The sequence below is a fragment of the Vicugna pacos genome, chromosome 8 (genome assembly GCF_048564905.1).
Source record: "Vicugna pacos chromosome 8, VicPac4, whole genome shotgun sequence".
Lineage (NCBI taxonomy): Eukaryota > Metazoa > Chordata > Mammalia > Artiodactyla > Camelidae > Vicugna > Vicugna pacos.
In genome coordinates this window covers 78,978,838-79,003,110 of record NC_132994.1, presented here as the reverse complement: position 1 = coordinate 79,003,110, position 24,273 = coordinate 78,978,838, and the positions used below count along the sequence as shown (strand labels likewise).

Here is a 24,273-nt window from a genome sequence, read left to right as displayed (position 1 = left end):
CAGGTTTTATTTTCCTGTGAAGAACACTCTTCCTCCTGCAGGAACAGTCATCTGGACTACTCTCCAGAACTTCGATCAGTCTACCACAGCAGGCACTTAACCGCACTACCAGGATAACCTAGAGCCTCAAACCCCCATGTCCTGTGACTCCCCCATAGCAAGGCCGCTCCAGCCACACCGACTCTTACCACACACCTGGCTCTTGGTCCCTTCGCCTCTCTCCCCCCAAAGTGCTGCCTGACTACACTGCTAGGCCTGAGTGAGTTAACACACGAGGCTTGGCGCACACTGAGGGTCAACAGGCGTTTGCTCAGAGGGTCTATCTCATCACCAACACTTATTTACACCAGGACAGAGACAAACCAGCAGCTTTGGGGTCAGTAAGGATTAAGAGTTCTGACTCGAAGCTCTAACCCAGCAAAGACCACCAGAAGTGCCCTATTTCTCCACGATGCCCCTTTTGATGCAAAATCTGCCAGGAACAATACAGTCAGGTATTTCATGACCCTCTCAGGGCAGAGTACCTTCTAACTTATTTTCCTATTCCCTCTTACATTTCATATTCTTCTCTGTTTCAAAAGAATTGGTATTTTGACAAATTTATCTATAAAGTTACAATAAATTATACTAATTGTACCAAGAAATCTCCAATTTTGACAACTGTAGAGAATTTGATATGTAACATTCTTTTCTTGGTGTACACTGGGTTTTCAGAAAAGTACTGCAAAATTACAGTTTTAATTCATTAATTAGCTCGTCATCTCAGCACATTTTACCTCTGTGCTTAACTGCAAGTATTGTACACAAATCTACACTTGGAAAAATCTTAACATATTCACCTCATCTGAACATTTTAAAGCGAGTATTCAACGCATCCTAGCCAGTAACTCTGGAGGAGACACCAACGGCTGCGGGCACTGCCCCAGTCACCGCTGCATCCAGCTGCTCTGCCCCTAAGGATTTCTGAGGAGACCATGTATGGTCAAAATACATACATTCTGGTGACCTACTAACGTGGCTAGAAGGCTCCAAGGAGAAAAATTTAAAAGGAAAAATTTCAGGGGAACTTAAGAAACTCCAAAGTTGTTCCCAAAGATATCACAAAGTTCAGCAAATGCGACCGTGGGACAGCACACGGCCGCCATCACAGCCCGCCCCCCTTTCGCCACAGACAGCCTCTTCCCAGCCAGGCTCTTTCTGCCAAACTCCCTGAAAGAGCAACCCCATCCCAGCTCCTGCCTTTTCTGCCCCCAGACTGCTCCCGAAACCCCTATCACCTGACCTCCTCCAGGCCCCCGGCGACAACAGCTCTCCAAGGCCACCCACACCTCCTGCCCCACTCCCAGTCCAGTCTCAGTTCCTCCGCAGCACTGGACACCCTGCCCGGTTCTTCAGTCTCAAACCTGCCTTCTTGGGCTTTTGTTGGGGTGGTTCTCACCTCATTCTCCCATCCCCCTGACCACCCCTCACTCCTCAGTGCATCATTTCTCCTGCTTGAGAGGCTCCCATTCCACAGACGGCAGACGACTTCCCGAGACTTCTACCTCTTGGCACCACATCTCCAGCAGCAGACCCGGCCCACCTAACCCTAACCATCAGGTGGTCCCTGGGAAGCCCTCCTCCTCCTGTGCGGCTCATGGCAGCCCCCCTGGCCCAGGCCTGAGCACAGGGGAGCTCACCTCCACAGCAAGGCTTGCCGTGCACCAGCGTCACTCCCGAAACACTGCTGAGTCTGCTGCTTCTGCTCTAGTCCCGCCGCCACTTTCCTGGTCCCAGCTCCTCTGTCTGTACCTGGGTTTCTGCAACAGCCCCATTAGCCCATTCTCCGCAGTGCGCACGACGTTTCAAACACAAACACCTGACCTCATCATACCTCTGCTTAACTAAAGCCACCCAATAGCTCCTCAACGAGCATGAAAACCAAGTCCTAAGCTCTCCCCAACTGCACGTGCCACCCGTGGTCGGACCTAACCTGTCAGAACTTGCCCTGCAGGAGCCTGGGCAAGACAACAGCCCAGGTGGGGACGGCGGGTGGGTGTGGCGCATGCAGGCAGAGGTCACGAGCAAGCGCCCAGCCAGGAAGTGCCCAGAAATGAGCAGAGAGGGCCTGTGTGGTGCTATGAATGTGGCAAGTGACTGATGGGTTTGTGAGGCCAGTAAGTCCTGGGCTGGCTGAAGAGCAGACCCTGCCCACCTGCTGCCAGAGCCGCCCTGCCTGCCTCCCCAGCTCTGCCAGTGCCCCCGCCTGGGGCGCCCTTCCACGGCCTGTCCTTCAAGCAGACGGCTACAGAGGCTGTGAGTACTGCGTCAGGTAAGACCGGGGGCAGGGTGGTCTTCACTCTCCTGCTCCCAGACTGCTGACACGGCGTGCTGCCTCCCCACGTGCCAGTGAACTCCTGGGCCAGCAGGGAAGACGGCTGTGGTCTCGTAAAGCATCACAGGCTTGGGTTTAAAGCCGGGGTCTGCCAAGTACTAGTTGTGGGACTGCAGACAATGTCACTTGATCTTTTCACTCCTCTGTCCTCATGTGAGAGGAGACAAGGGCATGGAGCTGTGTGATGCCTATAGGAGACAACGTGAGGAAAGCCCTTTGAAGATTACAAACTTCTTCAGAAAGCTGTGCTGCTGGAGAGCCGTCTCTGTGCGGTCAATACTAAACTAATGCTCCTCCCCTACCTGCACAGCAACACTGAACACACGTGGGCCAAGTCCAGACTGGTCCTCCTCCATCCATTCTCTGCACCCCTTTCCCCTCTCCTACAAAGACAACCCCTGGTTCTCTGCCGGCACCCACCTCCTCCCTCCTCCCCCACTGTCCTGTCTGCTGTTTCCTACCACCTGTCAGGATGTCCCCACAGAGGTCCACTGCTAACCTTCCTCCACCTTCACACCCAGATTCTTTTCCTCCTAAGAAGCAGTTAAGAATGCTTCCAGGTGGAATAATTTCTTCACTTGATAAGACTTTTTCACCTGTAACTCTCTCAAAACATGAGTCACATTCTACCTCTTCTGCAAGTTCCTATGTCAGTTAAGTGGCTCGTCTGCTACAACGTATGGAACAGAGAAAGAGATGAAAGGCTAATTCAGAAAGAAGAATCCTTGCAGCTGTGCAAAGGGAGGGAGGACGTCATTGAGAAGAGAATCTAAAGATGCCAGAGCCAGGAACACCCCCCGAGATCTAACCTGAGGCCACTACAAGACAGACAGTGTGACAGGACCAGGGCTGGGCAGTGACAAGGAGAGACAGCTCCGGCCTTGCAGAGCGGCCCTAGTCTAGCAGGAAAGACAAGAATCAAACATGGAGCTCCAGGGAGGTGTGCTGTAAATGTCAGACACACATGGTGGGCAGTCGGGGCTCCTCTGAGTGTGTGAGAGAAGAGCCAGCCGGCACTAACTAGCAGGAGGGGCAGAAAGCCACTGAGGGGAAGAGAGTGCATGCAAGGCCTGGACAAGGTGAGGGGCAGACAGAGCTGGGGCTGCAGGGAGTGCCAGGCAGCTGCCATGGGGGACTCCCTCCTGAGCTGTGAAGTGCAAATGAAGGGCTTGAATTCTGCACGCAGCATGACAGACGGACTGCAACAGGCAAAAGCCTGTTTAGGAAGAGCTCTCAGAGGTGACCACAGTAATCCACACAAGTGTAAGAGCCACTGAAGAGATCAGAGCAACAAGACAGGAGACATGGTTCCTAGATTTGTAATTTGGGTAACTAGATGAAAGCCAGGAACAACGGAAAGTCTGTGGGTTAGGGCATGAGTGGCTGCGCACTTGCTGAGATGGACAGTCATGTGGACACGCACCTTCTCTCTAACCCAAGGACAGCGAGCAGGTTAAAGGAGACAACACACGAAGTGCACCCAGCCGGAACCTGCGCGCAACAGCTGGCTATTCGGCAGGGGCTCCGTCAAAACCTGAGGCTCTACCTTCCCTTCAGGATTATATCCAAACTCCCAGCATGGCATTTAATAGTCTTCACAATCTGGCCGTGGTCTGTCTTTTCCATTTTTTTCTCCCTACTTGTCCCTTCAGACTCCATGCTCCCACCTACTATTTGGCCCTTGTCCCCAGTGACATAGGTTCCAAACGCCACACCTTCAGCGTTCCCACAGCCCTGAGCCTGTGCCCTCTGAAGCAAATCTCAGGCCCCATGAGGTATGGCTCCAGCTCACCATCTTCTGGGAATGTCTCTCTGTAACCCAGCCCACGGTGACCTCACCCTCCACAACAACAGCCCTCTCCCCTTAACAATCCAGCAACAATGCAGAACAGTTCACCAGGTGAGTTTTCACCAATATGAAGTCATACTTCCTGGCCACATTCCCAGGGCTCTGTTCTGTGTCTACCACAGTGTCTCAACCTTGCAGGTCATCAATAAATATTCACTGACAAATCCATCAATGGATACGTCTTCAATCATGGCATCTTAGATTTGGGTGGGCACACCTACATACCTTTAAGATTTCAGGATCTGAAACCATGGTTACTTGTTGCTTGATTTCAGGCTCCGTATCTATGGGGTCTTCTTGTTGAATTTCAGGGTGTGTACACATGGGAGCTTCTTGCTTGGAGTCAGGGTCTGTACACGTGGGTGCTTCTAGGTTAAATTCAGAGTCTGTACCGGTAAATAATTTCTGATTGGAGTCAGGGTCTGTACACATGGATACTACCTGCTTGTTCAAAGTTACTACACCTTTAGGTTTCTGGAAAAACCATGGAGATTTCTGTCCTGGCAAAATATACGATGCAACTCCTTTGTAGAAAAGAGATCTGTTTGGTCCCAAAGGTAACATCTCTTCTAGTTTTTTCTCACCTTGATGCAAGTGAAGAACTTTAGAAATGTGGTCTGCTACAGCTAAGATGATGTTACCTTTTTTGTCGAAGTTCTCTCTGATGGAGGTGTAGGAAGACAAGCACTTGTAGCGAAAGCTTTCAAACATGCCCTCCGGGATGATGTCGTTGCCCAGCAGGCAGGCCAGGAGAGGCAGGTCGCACAGGCTGAGCCCCAGGCTCTGGCAGAGCTTCTCCCGGCACAGCATGATGGTGTCCAGGCTCTCCAGGCACAGCTCGCTGATTGAGAAGTAGGGACAGGTGTCGTAAATTAAGTAGTCTGTGTCCTCTCCAAGAATCCCGAGACAGTGGTTCTGGAGGCCATAGGAAGCCACCTCGTAGTCGGCCTCCTGTAATGAACACAGAGTCTCCTGACCCAGGGTCTTCAGAGCAAACCGCGTAAATATGGCCAGCCCCGAGGGGATAAAGAACATGTTCCTGCCAGGCTGCTCCTTGCGGGACTTGACGTAATGGAAAATCCTGGCTATCTCCCTGTTGTTCTTGAGTCTTCGTTTCACCCACTCATCTCTCTTGTTCTGTTCCACCATGCCATCAAAGAAGAATATCAACTTGATGCCAGCAGTTGTAAAAGTTTTCACAAATTCTCGCAAAGAGGAAAAGTACTCTCGCCATTGGCCACCACAGATCCAAGAGTCTGGCGTGTACCAGTATCTGAGGCAACACATGGCGTCCACCACGACGGTGGGAGTGCATCCGGGGTGCTCGCTCCGGTGGCGCTCTGCCAGCTCTTTGAAGTTTACTGCAGTGCAGACATGTGGGCAGCTACTTCCCACAAACCCCTGCAAGCCTCTCACGCCCATAATGAAACTCCTGGACGGGCATGGAAAGGAAAGGAAATTAGTAATTATGGAGCTACTGTGACACTTACAGCAACTTTCAAAGCAAACCCCAGACAGTATTTGACATTCAGTCTCTGTCTCCAGCATGTTATGGCGCACGCTGCTGGCCAGGAGCCTGAAGAGTCTTCCGTGGACACACACCACGGACGTCACCTACATGTGAGGTGACTAAGTGGACTTCACAGGACAACACGGCCCAGCACTCTCTTAAGAGCTTCACAGAGGTTATCATTCCTCAATAAAATTCAAAAACAGGTTAACAGTTTCAAAGAAGTAATACTCCCCATCTAGGAGCTCAAACTGAAGCTAATTTCAGCAAAACTAAAACACAGATTGATACATGCAACATGGATGTTTTTCAAAATAACCTTGCAGAGTGAAAGAAGTCGGACGAGTATGAGTCCACTCTGTATGAGTCCATTCATGTAAAGTGGGCACCTCACTGAGCGCTGAGCTGACTGCAGGGCAGAGACCAGGGCTGTCGGGTAGGGCGGGCGGGAATTGGTGGAGACGGGGCGGTACACATGTTCGCTACCTTGGTTGTGGGGATGGTTTCATGGGTGAATACGTGCTAAACATTTCAAACTGTTCACTGTACGTATGTATTCTTTCCTGAGTGTCAAATACATCTCAGTAAACATGTTAAAAAGAAAACTACATGAAAATGTCCACAACATTTGAGATGGTCACTGACTGACTTTGAATGGAAAACCACCCATTCTAAAATGTAAAAATAAACAAGAGTTTAGATCTGGGGAGAATCTAGGCAGAGCCCGTTACACAATAAGGAGGATGTCCTCACGTGTAATAAAAGACATAATACAGGTAATAACATCCATCAGCGATCAGAAGCCTTTATCTTAATGGCCTATTCTTTTCACTGATTTTCTTTAGGAGTCATCAGGGCTTCATGTCCTGTTACAACAAAACAAAAAAACCCCATTATGCAAACAGCAGTGCAAGAACGGTGCCTTCCCCAGGCTGAAGACTGAAGGCAGCCACCAGCTACCAAGTGAGCCCACCTCCTACCAGACAGAGCTGGCACTGAATGCACACGATCTCCAATCTTTAAGACAGCCCTGTGGGTAAAAAACTATAAGCTCTACTTCACAAATGAAGAAATTGTAAATAAACTATGGTCGAGCAAAGGCACCCCTGCAGATTTACCTTTTAAGACTGTACTCCCTGTTAATGACACTGACCCCTAATAGTAGATTTTGAAGTTATCTGTTTGGCAGCCAAAAATAATTTTTAAAAAATACAAAAATTGAGTGGACATAAAGAGCATTTATGTTGAAATTTAGAGAGGTGTGCTCATTAAATTATTACATGTAATGGAATATACAAATCCATACCCCCCAAACCACTGTAGGCCTATTACTAGTGTTGGGTTTATCTTGGGAACATTACCAAGGAAGATGTGTTTCAGAAGCAGAAAGTGGACTTCATAACATGATCTCAACCACAAGGCCGTTCTCCAGTTGGGCCCTCTGGGCATGGTTTGCAAAGGGGATATGTGTCAGAATGCAGAGGGCTGTCAGAAAAGACAAAAAACCAAAATGGATTAAAAAAAAAAAAGCAGCAATGTTTGTGGACGCTGAGTGGACTCAAGGTACCTCTCAGCCACGTGGAGCCTGACTGTTTCCTGACTGGTTCCGTGCTGAGTGGAGCCCTGCTCCTCTCCGCACGGGGCCCTCCCACCACGGAGCCGGCCTGCACGCCCAGCCCCGCAGACCTGGGCCCGTTTTGCCCAGCGGCTCTGCCACAGTTGTGTTGGCTGCCTTCCCTCACGATAAAAAGACATTTTTGTTTCAAGCGTTTTTCTACTAAAACTGCAAGTGACAACACTGAGTTTCTTGAAACACTCTCCTCTTTATTTTGCAAGAAGTTGGGCTCAGCCTCCGCTTTGATTTTATTCAAATGTTTTTCCTCCTTTTTCTTACCCCAGTAGTGAAAAGCTCACTATTTTTAAAACATGTACTGTTTTTCCTGCCTTTCACACTGCCAGTTCCTCACAGCCTGAATCACAAATTACCTCAGGAATGTTACGTCACAATGCCCTCTTCTATGGCATCTACAAAGAAAAATTCGGACAGGCAAAGATTTGGGAACTCGGGGCAACAGAGGATGCCTTCTGATATCTCAGCTCCTCACAGCATCAAATACTCACACAGCCCACCATCAACGCAGTTAGTGTGGTGTGAAATAAAATGCTTAAAAAGACAAATTCTGTGGCATTACCTTTTTAAATTTTCCTCTGGCTTTTTAAGTCTTTTAGTGCAAGAGCATATACTGAGGTTTTACATTCTCTAAAGGTAATTTTTAAGATGATCACAAACACATACATGTTATATATTATATATTACATAAACATACACTATAAAATTATATACTTACATAATATTTCACTTATCACACCTGCAAGTTACACAGGAAATTTTCCTTATCTAGATAATTGTTCAGAAAGAAAACAAAAGTTATGTCTCTTTAGGCAGGAGCCCTACTGTCCAAAATACAGTCTGGGGGGGGTCACCCACTTTGATGTGGGACTCAGGGCAATGACACCACTCTCTGTCACGTCCTAGCACCCAGCACAGTGTCTGGCATGTGAGGGGCCTAGCAAGTTATTTATGAATGAATGAAGGCATCAAAGGGCAGGTGTATAAAGAGAAATTGGGAATCAACTGCGGGCAAAGAAAGAGGACAAAGAACCGTCTGCCCTCAAGGAGCTGACAAACTGGCATGGGAAGAGGCATCAGTGTAGGAGGCCCATGAAGGCACAGCCGCAGGCACACAAGTATGGCTGGGGCCTGTAGCAGTGGCAGTGGCCGCACGCCCAGGAATGGCTCACTCTCCTCACACTAGACCCATCCCTGCCTACCGAGCTACCAGGGAATGAGGACGTGGAGAGAAGGGCAAAGAGAAACCCAGACAGAAGGTCCTTTACCACAATCTCTCAATCAACAAACCCCTGGAGAAAGGGCGAGAGGCAGGCTTCAGCAAAAACACATGCACATCGCCTGCCAGAGAGAAGGGCTGAGTCACTCTGGACACAGGGACAGTGGACCAGGGCCAGCCCAGGGCACACCTCCCCTGGGGAGCAGTGTTTGCAGGACAATCAGTACCAGCAGTTGTGGCCACCTCAGGCACACCCACCACCCCACCAGTGTCAAAGCAGAATGTTCAGCAAGCATAAGTTAATGAGGGGGCTGTAAGATGGAAAGCTGGTCGAGAGCGCATGTGAAGAGCTGGCTGACCAAAATGACCTTTTGTAAACAAATCATGTTAATGTCTTACAGAGCAATAAAACCATAACCTTGGGATATAACTTTACCAGACAGGAATAATTCGTCTCCACAAGACAAAGTCTACAAATTAACATGTATCACAGTGCTTGGGCTCTAATCATGAGTAAACAGCAAAGTAAAACAGGGAGGTACACTCTGTTAGAAAACTGGATAATCTTGGGTGAATCTCTTAAACAAGGGCCCAGGATTCAGCAACAAACACACAGTCCTCTTGTTCCCTTGCTTCATTTCTGAGTTTCCGGTGACTGTTCTCTCAGGGGTAACATATGCTGGCACGGACTCTCTCCCCTCCTCTCTGCTAACCTACCTAAAAACAGGAACTTACAGGGACCTTTCAACACAGCAGGGTGACAAGAGGGACTGAAAATTCCAAGAGATGAACACGTGTCCTGGGCCAGTGCACAGACACAGCCATGCTCACAACTACCAGGAACTCGTGAATGTGCAGCCAACCAGGGGAGCAGGTAAACCAAGGGTGGCCGCACTCAGACTGTGCCCAGGCCCCACACGGCCTCCATACAGGACTCTGGGACTACTGACCCAGATGCTCTCCTTGACCACACTTCAGTCAGGGTCCTAGGCCCTCCTGCCCACAGGCCTCCACCTTGAATGCCAAGTTCATCCCCACCAATTTCAGCAAGATTCCTGCTCAGTCAGTTTCACAGAAAATCCCACCCTTGAAATCTGATTACCCTGATGATCAGAGTAATCCCCACCCAACCCTGACTCTCACTGACCTTCACTCTACCAGAGACTGTCAATCTCCCCATGCAAGTCTTGACTGAGGTCTTTCTCACTGTCTCAGCAAGTTGTCAGAGTGATGTTTTTCTTTAACACTACCACTTCGAAGAAGCTTAGTCAAACGAGAGACAGAACGCCTGTGACAGTCGTGACACTCAGACTCAAGGCACCCTGGAGGATCCTCCAGAACACAGTCTGACCATGACCACTGACACCCAGATTCAGAAACCATGTACGGTGCGTGGTGGGAAGAGCCCCAAGCCAAGGGGCGCAAAGCCCTGTTTCCTGCCACAAAAGACAAAGGAGGGTAGGGCCCCTCTTCCACATGCCCCGCCACCCCCTGCCCCAGCTATGCCAAAGGCATGAGACCTAAATTCACTTAGGAAACATTCCTCTAGTGTTTACTGCGCTCCAGGCCCTGTGGACACATCAACGAACAAGACAAAGTCCCCAAGACATGCACCTCGAACAAGGGAGTGGAGGCTCAAGGTCCCTCAGGAAAGGACACCTGGGGTGTGCATACACATTTCGCAATGCCCCGAGCTGTACCCTGAGACTGAGTTTACTCTGCAAGCCCCGCAGCAGACACCCCCTCCCATCCCCCTGCACAGACTCCACTGGGAGGCACTCCTGCCAGCCAAGGAGGCAGGAAGAACCGGCTGCTGGCTGGCCACGTGTGCTGCTAGGTCACCTGCCTGCAGTCTCAGGCAGTGACAGCAAAGCCTGGATTTGCATCCACCTGCCTCCAAAGCCAGTTCCCCTCACTAGGGGACCCCACCCTCAACACCGGGCACTTCAGAGTGACCTGGTAGCTGCCGGCAGTGTGCTGGGAAGACCTAATCGTGAGGCAGAACCGGCTTGTAGGCGGTGTCTTAGCCCCGAGTGCTCCTCCTCCTGGGCCAAGGGCCCTGACAGGATGGTCAGATCGAAGGAGCAACCCTGAAGGCTGGGCCCTGGGCTTCCCCTGCCCCAGTGCAGCTCTACAAACCCTTCCAGGGCAGTGAAGCACAGCATGAAAACCACTGCCACCGAACAAAGAAAAAGAAAATGCCTGTGACCTATAAAACTGTGTGCCTCATGTATCCAGAATACAGAACAAGACTCCAATATAAATTTTAAAATTCATGAGTTAAAGCTGAAAAATTCTATTCACAAGAGACTTCTTAGGCTCTAATTTATCATCTGTAAATTCTTCTTCTACATAGTTCTACATTTAGCTCCTAAGTCCACAGTAAAGAAAAGTAAGAAGTCACTTGAGGCAGGCGTGGGCAGACAGACAGGGGTGGGGGTGAGACCTGAGACAGGTGACTGGGGGAAGCAAAGGGACAGGAGAACTGAGGCCATAACGGGGGAAACAGCTGTACATGCCTCAACGAGCCCTGACACTGTCTGCATCTCAACACAACAAACTACGTTTAAAATGCTTACTTGACACAGTGAGGGAAAGTGTATCATATCTAGCACATTCTATTAAGAGAGCAGGGAAGTGCTCTATTTTAGAAAGATTTCTGTCTTAAATGGGAGATTCTGGTGCTTAATGGGCAAAAACCCAAAACTAAACTATCCACAAAACTCTGCTGTTCAGTCACTGTCCTGTTGTCCTGGTTGGCAACCGTTTTATATGACTCACAATAACGTACATGAACCTGTACTGAGTTAACTCTTTAGCTAAAGTACTGAGGGGAACCTCACCCACCTCTGGTGTGTTCTTTCAGGTTACAGCATGCACACAGGTGTGCAGCTGGACAGGTATGTGGAAGGACAGCTTTGGTCCAAGTTACAGTAAGTGTTCTACAGTAGGAGTTCTCTTAAATGGATTCCTCCTTACTTGAGTCATACTTGTTTTTAAGGAAAAAGGTGCTTAGGAGCTGGGGTTTTCTGACTAACAATGACCTTGATTTACTGTCTGAAGACAAACCATTTACTCTCTTTGCACATCACTGATTTCCTTATTTGTAAAAATAAAATGATTTCCCTGTCAATTTGGTGAATTCTAAACTACTACTATAAAATCCTTAAGAAATATCTTACTATACTTACATAATTAATTTCAACATTAGATAACATGTTTTATCTCTCTGAAGATTCTTCCCACAGAACACCATACAAAGAAACAGGAATTTGCTTCTAAAAGCAAATGAAAATGAAAAGTTTTTTACACCTGTTACAAAGCTCTAAGAAAATAACTGATAGTGTAAAGGATGCCTGACTTGCAAGCTAATAAGGGTGAAATTAATTCCTCTGAATGGATTTCCGTGACCCTAGTTTCCATGGAGACAAGACTTGCTTTTATGATCTCAGTTAAGTGGACTTCCCTTCTTTCCTTACTACCCACCTCTTCTTGAAGGAGGCAGATGCCCAGTGGTGAACAAATCAAACACACACTGTCGCAAGGCTCTGCCCACTGGCTGGGCTGCCAATCTCTGACTCTCTTCCTGACTCAAGAGAAAACTAAAGCCAGGTTACAGCAGGAATCTGACCAGCTCCATTCACTCATGTCTTCTCTTCAACCCTCAATAACAAGTACAAACAAGGAGAAGGAGCCAGAGGTGGTAAGGGGAAAGGCTGAAGGACAAGAACCCAGAAACCAAGACAGCAGGATATGACTAACTGCCAATTTCATAGGATCCAAGTAGCACAGGGCTTGAAACTTAAATAATTCAAAATCCCTCTTTAAAAAAAATACAAAATAATAAACGTAAGGGCACTGAAGTCCTTCCCAGTGCCTGGGAAGGCACCTGTGGAAGTGAGGACCCTGAAGCCTGAACTTCCCTAGCTGTACGGTAAACCTGCCCCATAAATGACACCCAGATGCAGGCTCAGGGAGGGGGCAGAACCCAGATAGTAAAAACTGTAAGTGACCTCAGACGTCACCTACTGCAGTCTTCTCAGTTCGGATGAGAAAACTGTGGGCCAGAAGTGGCAGGTTAAGTGGTTAGAAACTACACAAACAAGCTGGGAGGTAAGGTGGTCAAGAAATGGTATGTGTGGAGATGAGCAGTCGGGACCCAACGCAGCCAAGGCGTTTCCACTGTTTTCTATGAACACAACCAGTAAGCAGTGCACAACTGGAGTTATGCAGATGGAGGAATGGCACCGTGGGGGGAACCACCATGGCAGAGCTCAGGGCAGAGATGGGGTGATGGGGAAATCAACACAGAGAGAATGTGTGAGGGCTGTGGTGGTGCAGAGCTCCAAACAGCAAGGTCCAAACCTGGGCAGGCCAAAGAGCACATGTACATGGAAAGCCACGGTTCAGGAAAGACAGAGGACAAAACAAAAGGACGACACTGGACACGGAAGAACCACAGAACACAGCTGTAGACTAAATAGCAGGACACGTGGGAGGTGAGTGGTGAGGAATAGATGCTGCAGACCTGCCTCCCATCCGTGTTTCTCACCCTGACTTATCTACGCAGATGCTCAAGCCAAAAGACGTCCCTACACCTGCCAGACTGACTCTTCTAACACCCAGGTCTGAGCATCACATCCTCGCTCCCAGTTCTCTTGAGCTTCCTGCCATCCTCATCTCTAAGCGACACATTTTCCCGAAAGTCAGACTGTCTCAAACACGTACGTCTTAAACCTTCTGTTACCTCTGTAGGAATGAACGGCCTCCTGCCCCTCAGCACCTCCCAACTCCCGCTTAGTCGAAACTCAGCTTGAATACCCCTCCTGTATAGGAACTTCTGGCCCCTCCTCGGCTGACTTGGACAAACCGTCCCGTCAGCTACGCCTCACGTCACCACTACCCCCCGCCCCGGCCTCTCCTTCCCCGAGGGCCCAGTGCTTGCGGGGTGCTGGGGCCCCGGCTCAGAGACAAGTTCGGAGACGCAAGCGCAGGGGTCGGAGGACACCTCCTCGGGGACGAGCGGAGCAGCCGCGCGGCCGTCCCGGAACTGCACATCTCTCGCCGGGGGAGGTGGGGTGCGGTCTGGCCAGGCGGAGCGGGCAGGGCGCGGGGCTGCGGGGTCGGGCGGTCAGGGAGACGCGTCCCAGGACCGCGACGGCGCAGCACCGCGAGCGCAGCCAGCCGCGCCGAGGCGACGGCCGAGAGCGGGCCCGGACGCCCTGGCCCCGGAGGCCCGGCCCTACCTAGAGATGCGCCAGCACAGCCAGCCGAAGACTTGCCCGCGCCGCCCTCCGGCCGCCGCAGCCGCCGCGCACTTCCGCTTCCGGTCGGGTGCTTCCGCTCGCGCGACTGCCCGGCCCTGCTGGGGGCGGGGCCTGCGCGGCCTGGGCCGGAGGCGCCGGTGGACGAGATGCGCAGGCGCCGGGAGGCGCTGGGTGGGGGCGCCGGGTCGCTCAGGCGCAGCGCCCGTTGCCTGGGAAACTGCGCGCTGCTGCTGAGGCCGGGGTCGCGCGGGCCTCGGCTCCAGCAGGCGCCCGGAGCTGCGATCGGGCGGTGAGCGGGGCGAGCGCGGGCAGGGACCCTGACCCCGGAGGTCGGCCGAGGAGCGCCCAGCGGGCGCGGCGGGCTCGTCCCGAAGCCCGGTCCCCGAAGGGCGTTCCTGCCGCAGGGCAGGCGGTGGGGGGCTGAGCGGGGGCAGTTTCTGCTGTGACCTTGGTGCGTCATCCAGCCTCGACCCGGGGCTTCGTCGTCTGTCGGTTGGGATTACGACGGCGCGTCCCAGGCCGCGCTTGCCGAGAACGCGGCGGACCGGCGAGCGCGAGGTACCGAGGAGCCTCGTTAGCACGGCTGCGATGACCGCCCGGAGCCCACGGAGTGGGCGGGCCCGCCAGCCTGGAGCCCGGCGTGGGAGCCGCGGACGGGCAGCGGCGGCGGGGGAGGAAGCGAGGCCGCGTGCCACCCGATCATGCGGGGTCTCCGACTCCCCTTAAGGAGTTCGGACTCTGGAAGCCACCGTCTCGACCTTGTTTCTGCAGCTGCTTTAAGACCAGTAAGGTTCACATTAAGGACATGCTCCCTTGGGCGGGAGATAAGGGACGCTTCAGGTGACGCACGGTTCCCATTCCTCTAGCCACAAAGCCACCCTTTTCTAACCAAGAGGACATTTTGGTAGCCAAGTGTGGTAACAGAAAAGTAACCCTGAGACCAATCTAGCTTACTTTTTAATGTAAATATTTGACAAACTTCAATTAATAATATGGGTTGCTTAAGATGTGTCTCAAAACCTACCTTTACACAAGACATATATCAGGAAGCCTGCTGGAAGCCGCAGGGAGCTAGAGGCTTTAATCAGGGAGGTAAGACCGCCAGATGTTGTTCCTTCAGAATCTCTTGCAGATTAATCATTCAAACAGCATTGCCAAACTGAAGTGACACGATTTGTGTGTATTAAACAATTTGGGAAGGAATCGCTCCATTCTGTATATAAGACTTTAGTTTCCTGCTGTACTTTTTTTTTCTAAAATCAATAAACAGTGCTCAGTACCTAATACTCGTTGGGTGCCATAGGATCAGACCAACAAGTATGTGAAATGGTCCCTAGTCTTGAGCACATGAGGGGTTTGGGGAGACAGACTAACATGCCTTAAATATCACAGAACCAGTGAGAGTAAGGTTTATAACATGTGTATGAAGAAGGCAGCAAGGAGACAATGTGAGAGCTGAGCCTGGAAGGAGGGTAGGATCTGAGACAAGATTAGAAGACGAAGGACTAAAAGGCGGAAGGAACAAAGCTGAAAAGAGATGACAGTCAGGATTCAGGTGGTGTGAGGGTGCACCTAGGGACCTGACTTGAGAGCAGTGACAGACTGCCCGCCAGACTGTGGAGGCAGCTGGGCAGGCCAACCAGAGCCCCCGCTGGCCTGCCACTGGATGGCACCTGGCTCCACCCCACAGAGCTTCCAGTGAGTACTTCTGCTCCCTCCTAAATAGACACAGATGACCAAGGATCAACAGACATTTGAGGAAGACGGGGGAAAAAACAAACAAACTAAGAAGAGGAAAAAATGTTATTAAAACTTTATTATCTGCAGTCTCTGAAGATCATATTATATCAGTGAAAAAAGAAGAAACAGGTATATAAAAGAACATTCAGAAATAAGAGCTCTTGAAAATTGAAAAAACAATAACTTAAATTTAAAGATTGATAAAAAGAAGATAAATTTGATTATATCTCTCAGACAATAGAACAAAAAGAAAAAGAAATGGAGAAAGAGGAAACATAAGAAAATTAGAAGATTAAGAAGTTGAACATCTGAAAAATAAGAGTTACAGGGAAGAGAACAGAGAAAATGAAGAGGAAATTACTCAAGCAGTAATTCAAGAAAAGTTCCTAGATCTAAAAGATGTGTTCTCACATAGAAAGGGCCCACCAAATGCCCTGCACAGCAAACCTGTGAAGAGCCACATGAAGGCACATCGTCACAAAGTGTCAGGATACCAGGGATAGAGAAAGGATCTTAAAGAGTTTCCATAGAGAAAAAGGTCACATTTAAGAACTGGAAATCAGAATGGCCTGGAAATTCTCAGTATAATTCCAGGAAAATGAATTCAGTGGAGCAATAAATTTCAGAATTCTGAAGAAAATAATTCTAACATGAAATCAAAATATTAGTTTTAAATGTGAGTGTAGAGTAAAAATATTTTTCAGATAACACAACTCAAAAATATTAACTGCCAAATACTTATCTCAGAAGTCTGCTGGAGGATATTCTTCTCCAAAACTAAGAAGTCAAGTAAAAGGAATATTTAGGACCCAGACAGCAGGGAGTCCAAGAGAAGAGAGAGGTGAGAAGTCCCAGGATGAAAGCAGGAGACCAACTAGCTTGGGGCGGAGGCCTTCTGGAGATGCATCTCCAGGGAAAAGTGAGTCCATGGAATGCCTGATGTGTTTAAGTATTTTAAAAGGAGATCTTCAATGTCTTTGGTGACAGTATGTAATAGGTATGTAGTAAATAAGCAATAAATTAGTAAAGACAAAACTGTACAAAAAATAAAATACAATTGTAGCATATGCCTCAGCTGTGAATAATGATTCCATAATTTTAATAAAGTAAATACTGGACAGTAATTTAATCAAAAGATGCTATCACTATTTTTGAAAAATGAGAGATGATCTTGTATGGGTTCATAAACATGCATGTGTCTGGGTCTGGGAAATCAGGTGGAAGTGTTACATCATCTTCTAGAGTTAGGAAGGCCATGGACAATATACACAACTGGAAAAGAAAGAGCATTAGAAACTCTTAAAAAAAATAGAGCGAATTTCAAAAAAAGTAGCTAAGAGTTAAACATAGAGGAAGGAATTGGGAGTTTGAAAGCATGGTGTGGGCAATTGCTATTTTTTAAAATAAATCTAGCAATACTATTTGACTTTTTAAATCTGTAAGTATATTACTTTGATAAAAGTAAAATTTTTCATTTTAAGTTTTAAAATGATTAAGTAACTAGTACAAGTGCTAGTAAATGGCACAACTGTTACTCAAACTCAAGTCTGTCTAAATTCTAAAGGCTCCTTAAAATTTTTTTTACTACTGCAGTACATGACAGTGAAGGAAAGGAAAAGCCAAAGATTACTTCCAGGTCTCTTTCCTGGGAGACTAAAAACAAAGTTGGACATAGAAATCAGTGTAAAAGGAACAAAGAAGTTTACGTGTGACCATTCACATCTTCCCCACCTCCTGCTGCACGCCACCTAGAGAGACCTTCTTGTGGCTTATTGTACACATCAGATTCATCAGTTTGGGGCAGAATCCAAAACCAGGGGAGGAAGGACTTATATAGAAGAGCAAACCAGGAAAGAAAAGAAAGGAAGGGGAAAAAAACCTGTAAGTTGAAAGTAGGGAGAAGTTGGGAATTAAGGGAGATGAAAGTGTTTCCCAAAAATTGGGAAAGGAAAAAACCCACAACCATTAAAACATACTGAGTTCTACATGGTTAATCCACATTAAATATTACAGAATTGTTTTATTGCTGAAGAGTGTCACGTAGAGAAATTGCCCCTCTTCCTCTACTAGTCGTCCTGTCTGTGGCTTCTTGGGCCCTCCAGGCTTCATGCAGTCACTAGAGAGAGGTAACCCATGTTCAAGGCCAGCAAGGCAGGAATGCTGGGGCAGAAGGATGGAGGGCACCTTGTGCCTTGAAACCGTAGAGCCAAAATTAACAGTAAGACCACTCTGTCTCCTCATTCCCTAAGATGTCTTTTCCTTACAGTTAAGAGTACTGAATTAGGGCTTTCTATTACTTGCAGCCAAAATTATCCTGTTTCAGCTTCTGCCCATGAAAGAGTAATTCCTCCAGAACTTGTCATTCCATTCGAAACCACTAGAAACTAGATAAATTATATGAAATTAGTATTTTCTGATGTTAGGCAACAGGAAGTGGAGGATGGAGATTCTTGAAAGACGACTATTCTTTGATAAGATCAATTAAACTGATAACCCTATAGCTGTGTTGAGCATGATAAAAAGATTGGAGACAGAGATTATGCATGCTGAGGATGGAAGACCGTATCACAGATTTTACTTACACTGAAGGAGTTAAAAGGAAGCTACGTGAACAACTTTAGGTGAGATGATATATCTTTGAATTTTTCTTATTTTGTGGTTCGCTTTATTCCTTTGATAACTATGTAAGTTTAAAAAGCTAAAGCTCTGAATGTTCTTAGAAACAATGAATAATGCATATATGTAAATTTTAAAAATATGTGCAGTATACTGTGTACATGCATTTACATGCAATATATTGTATATGTGCAGTCTAACTAACAATTCTACCTAATAAAACTGAAAAATGAAAAAAAAAATTTAGGTGAGACGACGAAATTCCTTGAACCATACAAATTACCAAAACTGATCAAAGAAGAAACAGAAAATCTGAGTAACCCTGTGTTTCCTAAACCCTGTATTTGTTAAGTTGAATTTGTAAGTAAAAACCTCCAACAAAAAAAACTCCAGGTGCGAGTGCTCTCACTGATGAATTCTGTTCAAACACTGAAGAAAGACGTATTAGTCCTACACAAACTCTTTCTGAAAATAAAAGGCCAAGGAACGCTTCTCTGCTTGTACAGCTCACCTAGTGGCAGGAGGCAGTCTGATGTCACTTGGGACCTCTAGCCCCTTGAGCAGCGGGTGGATGGATGAATAAAAGGTAAATGAACTGGCCTTCACGTTGCCACGTGCTTTGGATCTGACCCTGGCCCCAGCTGTGAACTGTGACTGAGATTCGCCGGCCGTGGTTTCCCTACTTGCCTTGAGTGTGGTCGGGTGGGTAGTGGCCCAGCACTTATTTCTGGCCCCTGAGAAATGCAGGTTGTGGACCATTCCTAACATCCTCAGGCTGGGCCCTTGACCTGAAAACAGCCGTGTTTCTTGCTTCAGTTAACCTACTAGTGTTAATGGGAACAGTTCCAACCACCACAAAAATCATAGCTTATGATTGTTCCTTAAGTATCCAAACTCTTAACCAGGCCCCTACCTCCTTAGCAACACTCCACCCCCCACCCTGTATCCATTTTGAGAGCACTTTACAGTCATTAGTTATTAGTGATGATGACTGATAAACAGCCCCGCACCTCCTACCCCATTTTCCTAACACAGAAACCCACTTTGAAAGCAGATTTTGATGGTGAGCCAGTGCTGTCCCCATTCTGTGTTTCCTGGGAGGTGGTGGAGGGGAGGGAGTAAGAATTCAAATGGCAAAAAGGGAGGAAACTCTTGAAAAGCTGGAAAGTATGTCCTACATTTTGAGATTAGGAAACATGTTGATGTGAAGGTGAAAAACCACTTGCCCAAATTTGTCCCCCTTTTTTTCTCCAATACTTGGGCTGTTTATTGGGGTCCCTTTCCCTCCAGCCCATTTATTGGAGAAGGGCTTTGCAAAGCCGTCTCCTAGCAGCCGAATGCAGAAGGCCCTTTCATAGTACAATGGACGGGAAGGAAAGAAAGAGCTTGGTTTGTTTAAACTGCCTCTGTCTTCATTCACAGCCTGATGTCCGTCTGCATTGTGACACCCACAATGGCACTAAGGGATTCATTGTGGCCGAAAACAAACCAAAACAGAATACGAGATGCTAAGATAAAAGAGTCATGCAACAAAATTGCTAAAAAAATCTCAGTCTTACATCTGAGATTTATGTTACCTTTTGGCTGTGTGGCCTATTGACCAGTGTCTGTAATAACCACCAGAGTTTAACAAACAAAAAGATAAATGGGAACTTGTACATTTTTAAGGCGTTTCCACAGAGAGGACGGGTATGTAGGGCTGCTTTGGAAGCTGTTTAATAATCATCGTTCTTTGTTTGCACAACATTCGGGAGCCACCCTCGCACGTTGTGTTTATTTTCCTTCTGATACACATGCCCTCGCGGTGCCCATGTGGCCCAGAAGCGTCCCTGCATGGTCGCTCCCGCCCCCGCCCCCGCCCCCCACCTCCACCCCCTGCCCCGACCAACATCAGATGTTGCAGGAACCCACGCCCAGTTCAGCAGGCAACAGGTGGAAGGTTGAATAGCTTCACACGTTTTTCGGGATGGGGGTGGGGAGAAGGAGGGAAAAAAGGAGGGCGGGAAGGCAGGCTTTTGGGAGCCGATTTAAGGATTAGATCAGATGTTATTGCTAGTGAAAAATTAAACAGCCCGGTGCTCTGGGGAGTGCAGATTAATATATTTAGTGACTGTGCGCACAAAGGCCGCTCATTGTAGCCACGTCTGAATGCCTGTGAATAGGATGGAACATATGCAGCCTGTCACCGCAGGTGCCCACATCTGTTCCTCTGCGGGCAGATGCTCGCAGAAAGGAGGTGGGAGGCAGGGGAGGACGGCGCAGTCGCGCAGGGCTGCTCGGGTCCGGCGGGGACACGCGGGCGGGGCGGGGCGGCGTCCAGGCGGTTCCGGCCCGGCCCGCGCCCCGCCCCGCGGACAGGTTGATTGACGGGCGCCCGGACCGGCGACAGGTGCCCGCGACCGCCGGGTGGGGCGCGTCCCAGAGCGAGGCCTCGGGAGGGCCCGCGTCTCCCTCGCCGCCCTTTCTTTCTCATCCTCATTGTCTGACATGGTCACGAGCTTGAGACTCCCAGGTGCGGCCGTGCCTCGGTGCAGGTGATCCGGACCCCGCCCCCCCCCGCCGCCGCCGCCTCACTCCCGGCGGCACCGGGTGACCCGCCGACTTGCCCTCCCAACCCGGCGCGCACGCCCCTTTGGCGAGTGCCCTGCCTGCCACCGCCGCCCCCTCCAGGCAGCCCTCCAGAACGCCCACCCATGCCGCACCCCCTCCAGGCAGCCCTCCAGAGCGCCAGGCCCAGAGCGTTCAGTCGGGGGCCGCTCCGGCCGGCGCGCGGAGCAGCTGCGCGGTCATCCGATCCGGACAAAGGCGCCCGGAGCCGCGCCAGGTAAACAGCGCTTTGTCATGGAGATGAGCGCGGACCGCCGGGCAGATGATCCCGGGGTCGGAGGAGCGGCCTCCGCGCCGCCAGCTGAGCCACGCGACCGCCTTTCTCATGCAAACCAGCGCATGCCTCCGCAACCCCGGCCCGCGCTGCGCCCCAGGGCGCGGGGTCCCCGCTCCAGACCACGTGGCCGGGCCATGCTTCCTCCCCTCGCGTGGGTGTCTGTGCCCGGTGGGTGGAGGGGAGACCCGGGGGGAGGCATCAGAACCACAAATTCTTCCCTGGGCTCAGTCCTCCGGTCCCCCGCACCCTCCACCCCACGCGAACCTGCCGGTCACCAGTCGCGGTCCTGAGTGCCTGGGGGCCGGCCCTCCTCCGAGGGAAATGCCCCAGCGAGGGCAGGGGAGGTTGAGCTGTGGGGCCGTAATGGGTGTGCCGCCTAGCAGTTATCCGCAGCAAAAGGGAAGCCTCGGTGTCTGAACAGAAGTTAGATCTGTCCCGCTTTCCTGCCGTGGACGAGTGGACGGCTTGGGGTTAGCATGTATCTTCCATAGAGCGATCCGTACAGAACTTAATCAGGTGCTGACACACCGTGTATTCATTCGAGTCAGTGTGTCTTGTAAATGTTCCTCTGGGGTTCAGTCCTTAAGAAGTAAGGAAATACCCCTAATAGCCAGCCGTACCAGTGGGGTTTTATCCGCAGGTGTCTGTTAAGAGCTTCCGATATGCACAGCAAGTGGGCCAGTTCCCTACCACTTCACTCGCTGCGGGATCCCAAATCTGTGACCAATGGAGAACGGGCAGACCGATGTGTTGGTGGGAGATGTGACACTAACACCAATTAATAAGCTTGCTCCAGGGTCCCTTCTTCTTTTTCAAGTAAGCTGGCGTGTTTGATCAACACCAGACTTGCTGCCTGGAAGTTTCTTATTTTCTTGTTCTGAACAAGGACCTTAATTCTTCTCAGGAATAAGAGAACCTCTCTGTTGGGTGTACAGTGTTCAGTTGGGCTACGAAAACACAAACCCCGCTCAAGTCTCCAGACTTGTTTACACAGAAAACTGAACCTGGGGCCGGCTTAGAGTCTGGAGCCTATTCTGGCCATTGTTTACTGCAATCTGCCCAGACCCCCCTCCCCCCAGCCACAACCTCCACCACGCACATACCTCAGGAACACAACCTTTCTTTGGGCAAAGAGGGTGGAAACGGGCTTGGGTGGCCACAGGAGCAGGTCACACTCACTGCTGAGAATGGGCGTATTTCATCTGATAAAGTGATGGCTGTGTGTTTTTATTCCTACATGGCCTAATAAAAGGGTGGATAAAATAATCAGGGTCTCCAGCAAACAGAGAACTCAGCTGTAGCTGTTGTGGCCACGCTTCTGATTACACAACCGAGGCTACTCTGGGCACTGGGTCATTCAGGCTACGAGCTCTGCACGCCTGGCAAAAATAAAACACCAACACCAGGCGACAAATCCCTCTCTCCACTCCTATGTCTGATATATTGGGTGCCTTCTAAGCCCTAATGAGCCTCACTTTGTACAGTATATTTGCTGAGACATCAAAAAGTATTTAAAAGAAAGTTTCCTGCTTTTTCCTAATGAGCAAGGTGAGGATTTATGGTGTGTAGGGAGGAGGGAATCTGGCTGCTACAGCCAACACGGAGGCAAGTCTATTTAACACACTCTAGCTTAAGCTCCCTCCTGCATTTAGGGGGTTCAGAGCGCTTAGTTGCGGGAGTATACAGACATGCAGTTAGGGAGTGAAAAAACGCCATTTGGTTCGGAGCAGATGGCTGGCTAGGGGGCTGATGGCGTCTAAAGGCGTGTCATCCCCCTTCAGCCTGAATCCCTAAGGGCTCCCCTTGTCTTCCCAATCAATGAAAATTAAAGTGCAAAGAAAGGATGAATAGTTGGACCTCGAGTCTCTCCTTTGTTCATCTCAGCTACTGGTGTGCAGGAGTTAAACTACAACAGACTCCTATAGAAACACTGAAGTTAAACAGTCTCCCGTTAGCTCAGCTTTGAAAGGGAGAGGGGGAGAGGGACCAAAGTGGGGGGGGGGGGGGAGAAGGAGAAGAAGATGGAGAGAGAAGAGGAAGAAAAAAGTAGAGGAAAGAAGAGCAGGAGGAGGAAGGACAAGAAAAGGGCTTTCTGCTTGATTTCCCCAATACAGAATTGCATGGCATAAATTAAGTTGGAAAAGAATGAACGCTTTGGGCAGGATTCTGATGGATTTTACGATGCCTTTCAGTTCCGCTTTGCCCTTGTAATCGAGAAATCTGTGCCATGTCAATTTAACAAATACTTGATACTGAGGGGGGTGGTTGTTAAAGATTTGGGGCAAATCTTTTTCCCCCCAGGTTTAAGCTCTTGCACGTGAAACTTTTTATTTCCAGTTTTCTAAACAGGCATTCAGATGAGCCTGTTTCCCACTTCCATTTTCTAATTAAAAGGTTCCTGATATTTCATTTCTTACTGAAATCCACTCTCAGCCTCTAAGCACAGAGGATTTGGAGCTCACATTCCTTTCTTCTTTTGCTCTCCCCTGTTCCTGGAACCTTCTCACCTTCCTCCCCACCCATCTCTCCTCTCTCTCTCTCTCTCTCCCCCTTCTTTTACACACTCTCTCTCTCTCTCTCTCTCTCTCTCTCTCTCTCTCTCTCTCACACCAGCTTCCATGCAGTAGGGAGCAGAGTTCTCAGAAATTAGCTTTCAGAGGAAACATGGATGTAGTGAAAAAAGGATGCTGACACTAGGTGGCAAGATTAAATTAGGATTCGCGCTGGCCCAGCCCTATGGTGATGCAGCGAGTCCTTGCAAAGTCCCCAGAGGGTGGCCATGCCGGGACTGCCACCGTCATGGGAGGTTTTGAAGTCTCCATTTGTTCTGAACCAAACCATATAGGGTTCTGGTGGAGTCCAAGCCTGCTTTTCTCATCTCAGCCTTAAATATTACATACACATTACTTTTGATTAATTCTTTGCTTCTCTAGGGAGGCATCAGTGGAAAACCTAAAATCTGTGGATTCTAAAACTTTACAGGTATTGGAGAGCCTGTTACCTAAAGGCTAGAGAGATGGCTGAGGATGACTTCTGATTTTCAGATTGCTGTCTATGGTGGTTTTACTTGGTATCTGAGAATTTTCCCTGTTTGCATTATATGGTACATTGTGATCTCAACATCTGCTGCAAAGAAAGTCACATTTTGCCAGGATATTGCGCGTTCCCACCAATAAGGCGGAGG

At 49.2% G+C, this 24,273-nt stretch overlaps 1 protein-coding gene and 1 long non-coding RNA gene across 7 annotated transcripts in view; one reads left to right on the top strand and one right to left on the bottom strand.

Moving 5' to 3' along the window:
• The window catches only part of FAM120B (family with sequence similarity 120 member B), a 55,090-nt gene extending 41,172 nt beyond the window's left edge, over positions 1–13,918 (bottom strand). The window contains exons 1-3 of one of the 6 annotated variants that reach the window (XR_012075150.1): positions 13,829–13,874; positions 8,082–8,131; positions 4,449–5,655 (exon numbers count right to left, since the gene is read on the bottom strand). Coding sequence is in view for 5 of the 6 variants with exons in the window: in XM_072966262.1 (XP_072822363.1) it covers positions 4,449–5,655; positions 8,082–8,083 (1,209 nt within the window). In the remaining variant the exon portion in view is untranslated. The other 5 variants (XM_072966264.1, XM_072966262.1, XM_072966261.1 and 2 more) reach the window with 5 other exon arrangements.
• LOC140697804 (uncharacterized) lies at positions 11,392–13,323 on the top strand. The gene is made up of 2 exons (XR_012075151.1): positions 11,392–13,081; positions 13,153–13,323. It is a non-coding gene; the product is annotated as an uncharacterized lncRNA (long non-coding RNA).
• Positions 13,919–24,273: the final 10,355 nt, after the last annotated feature.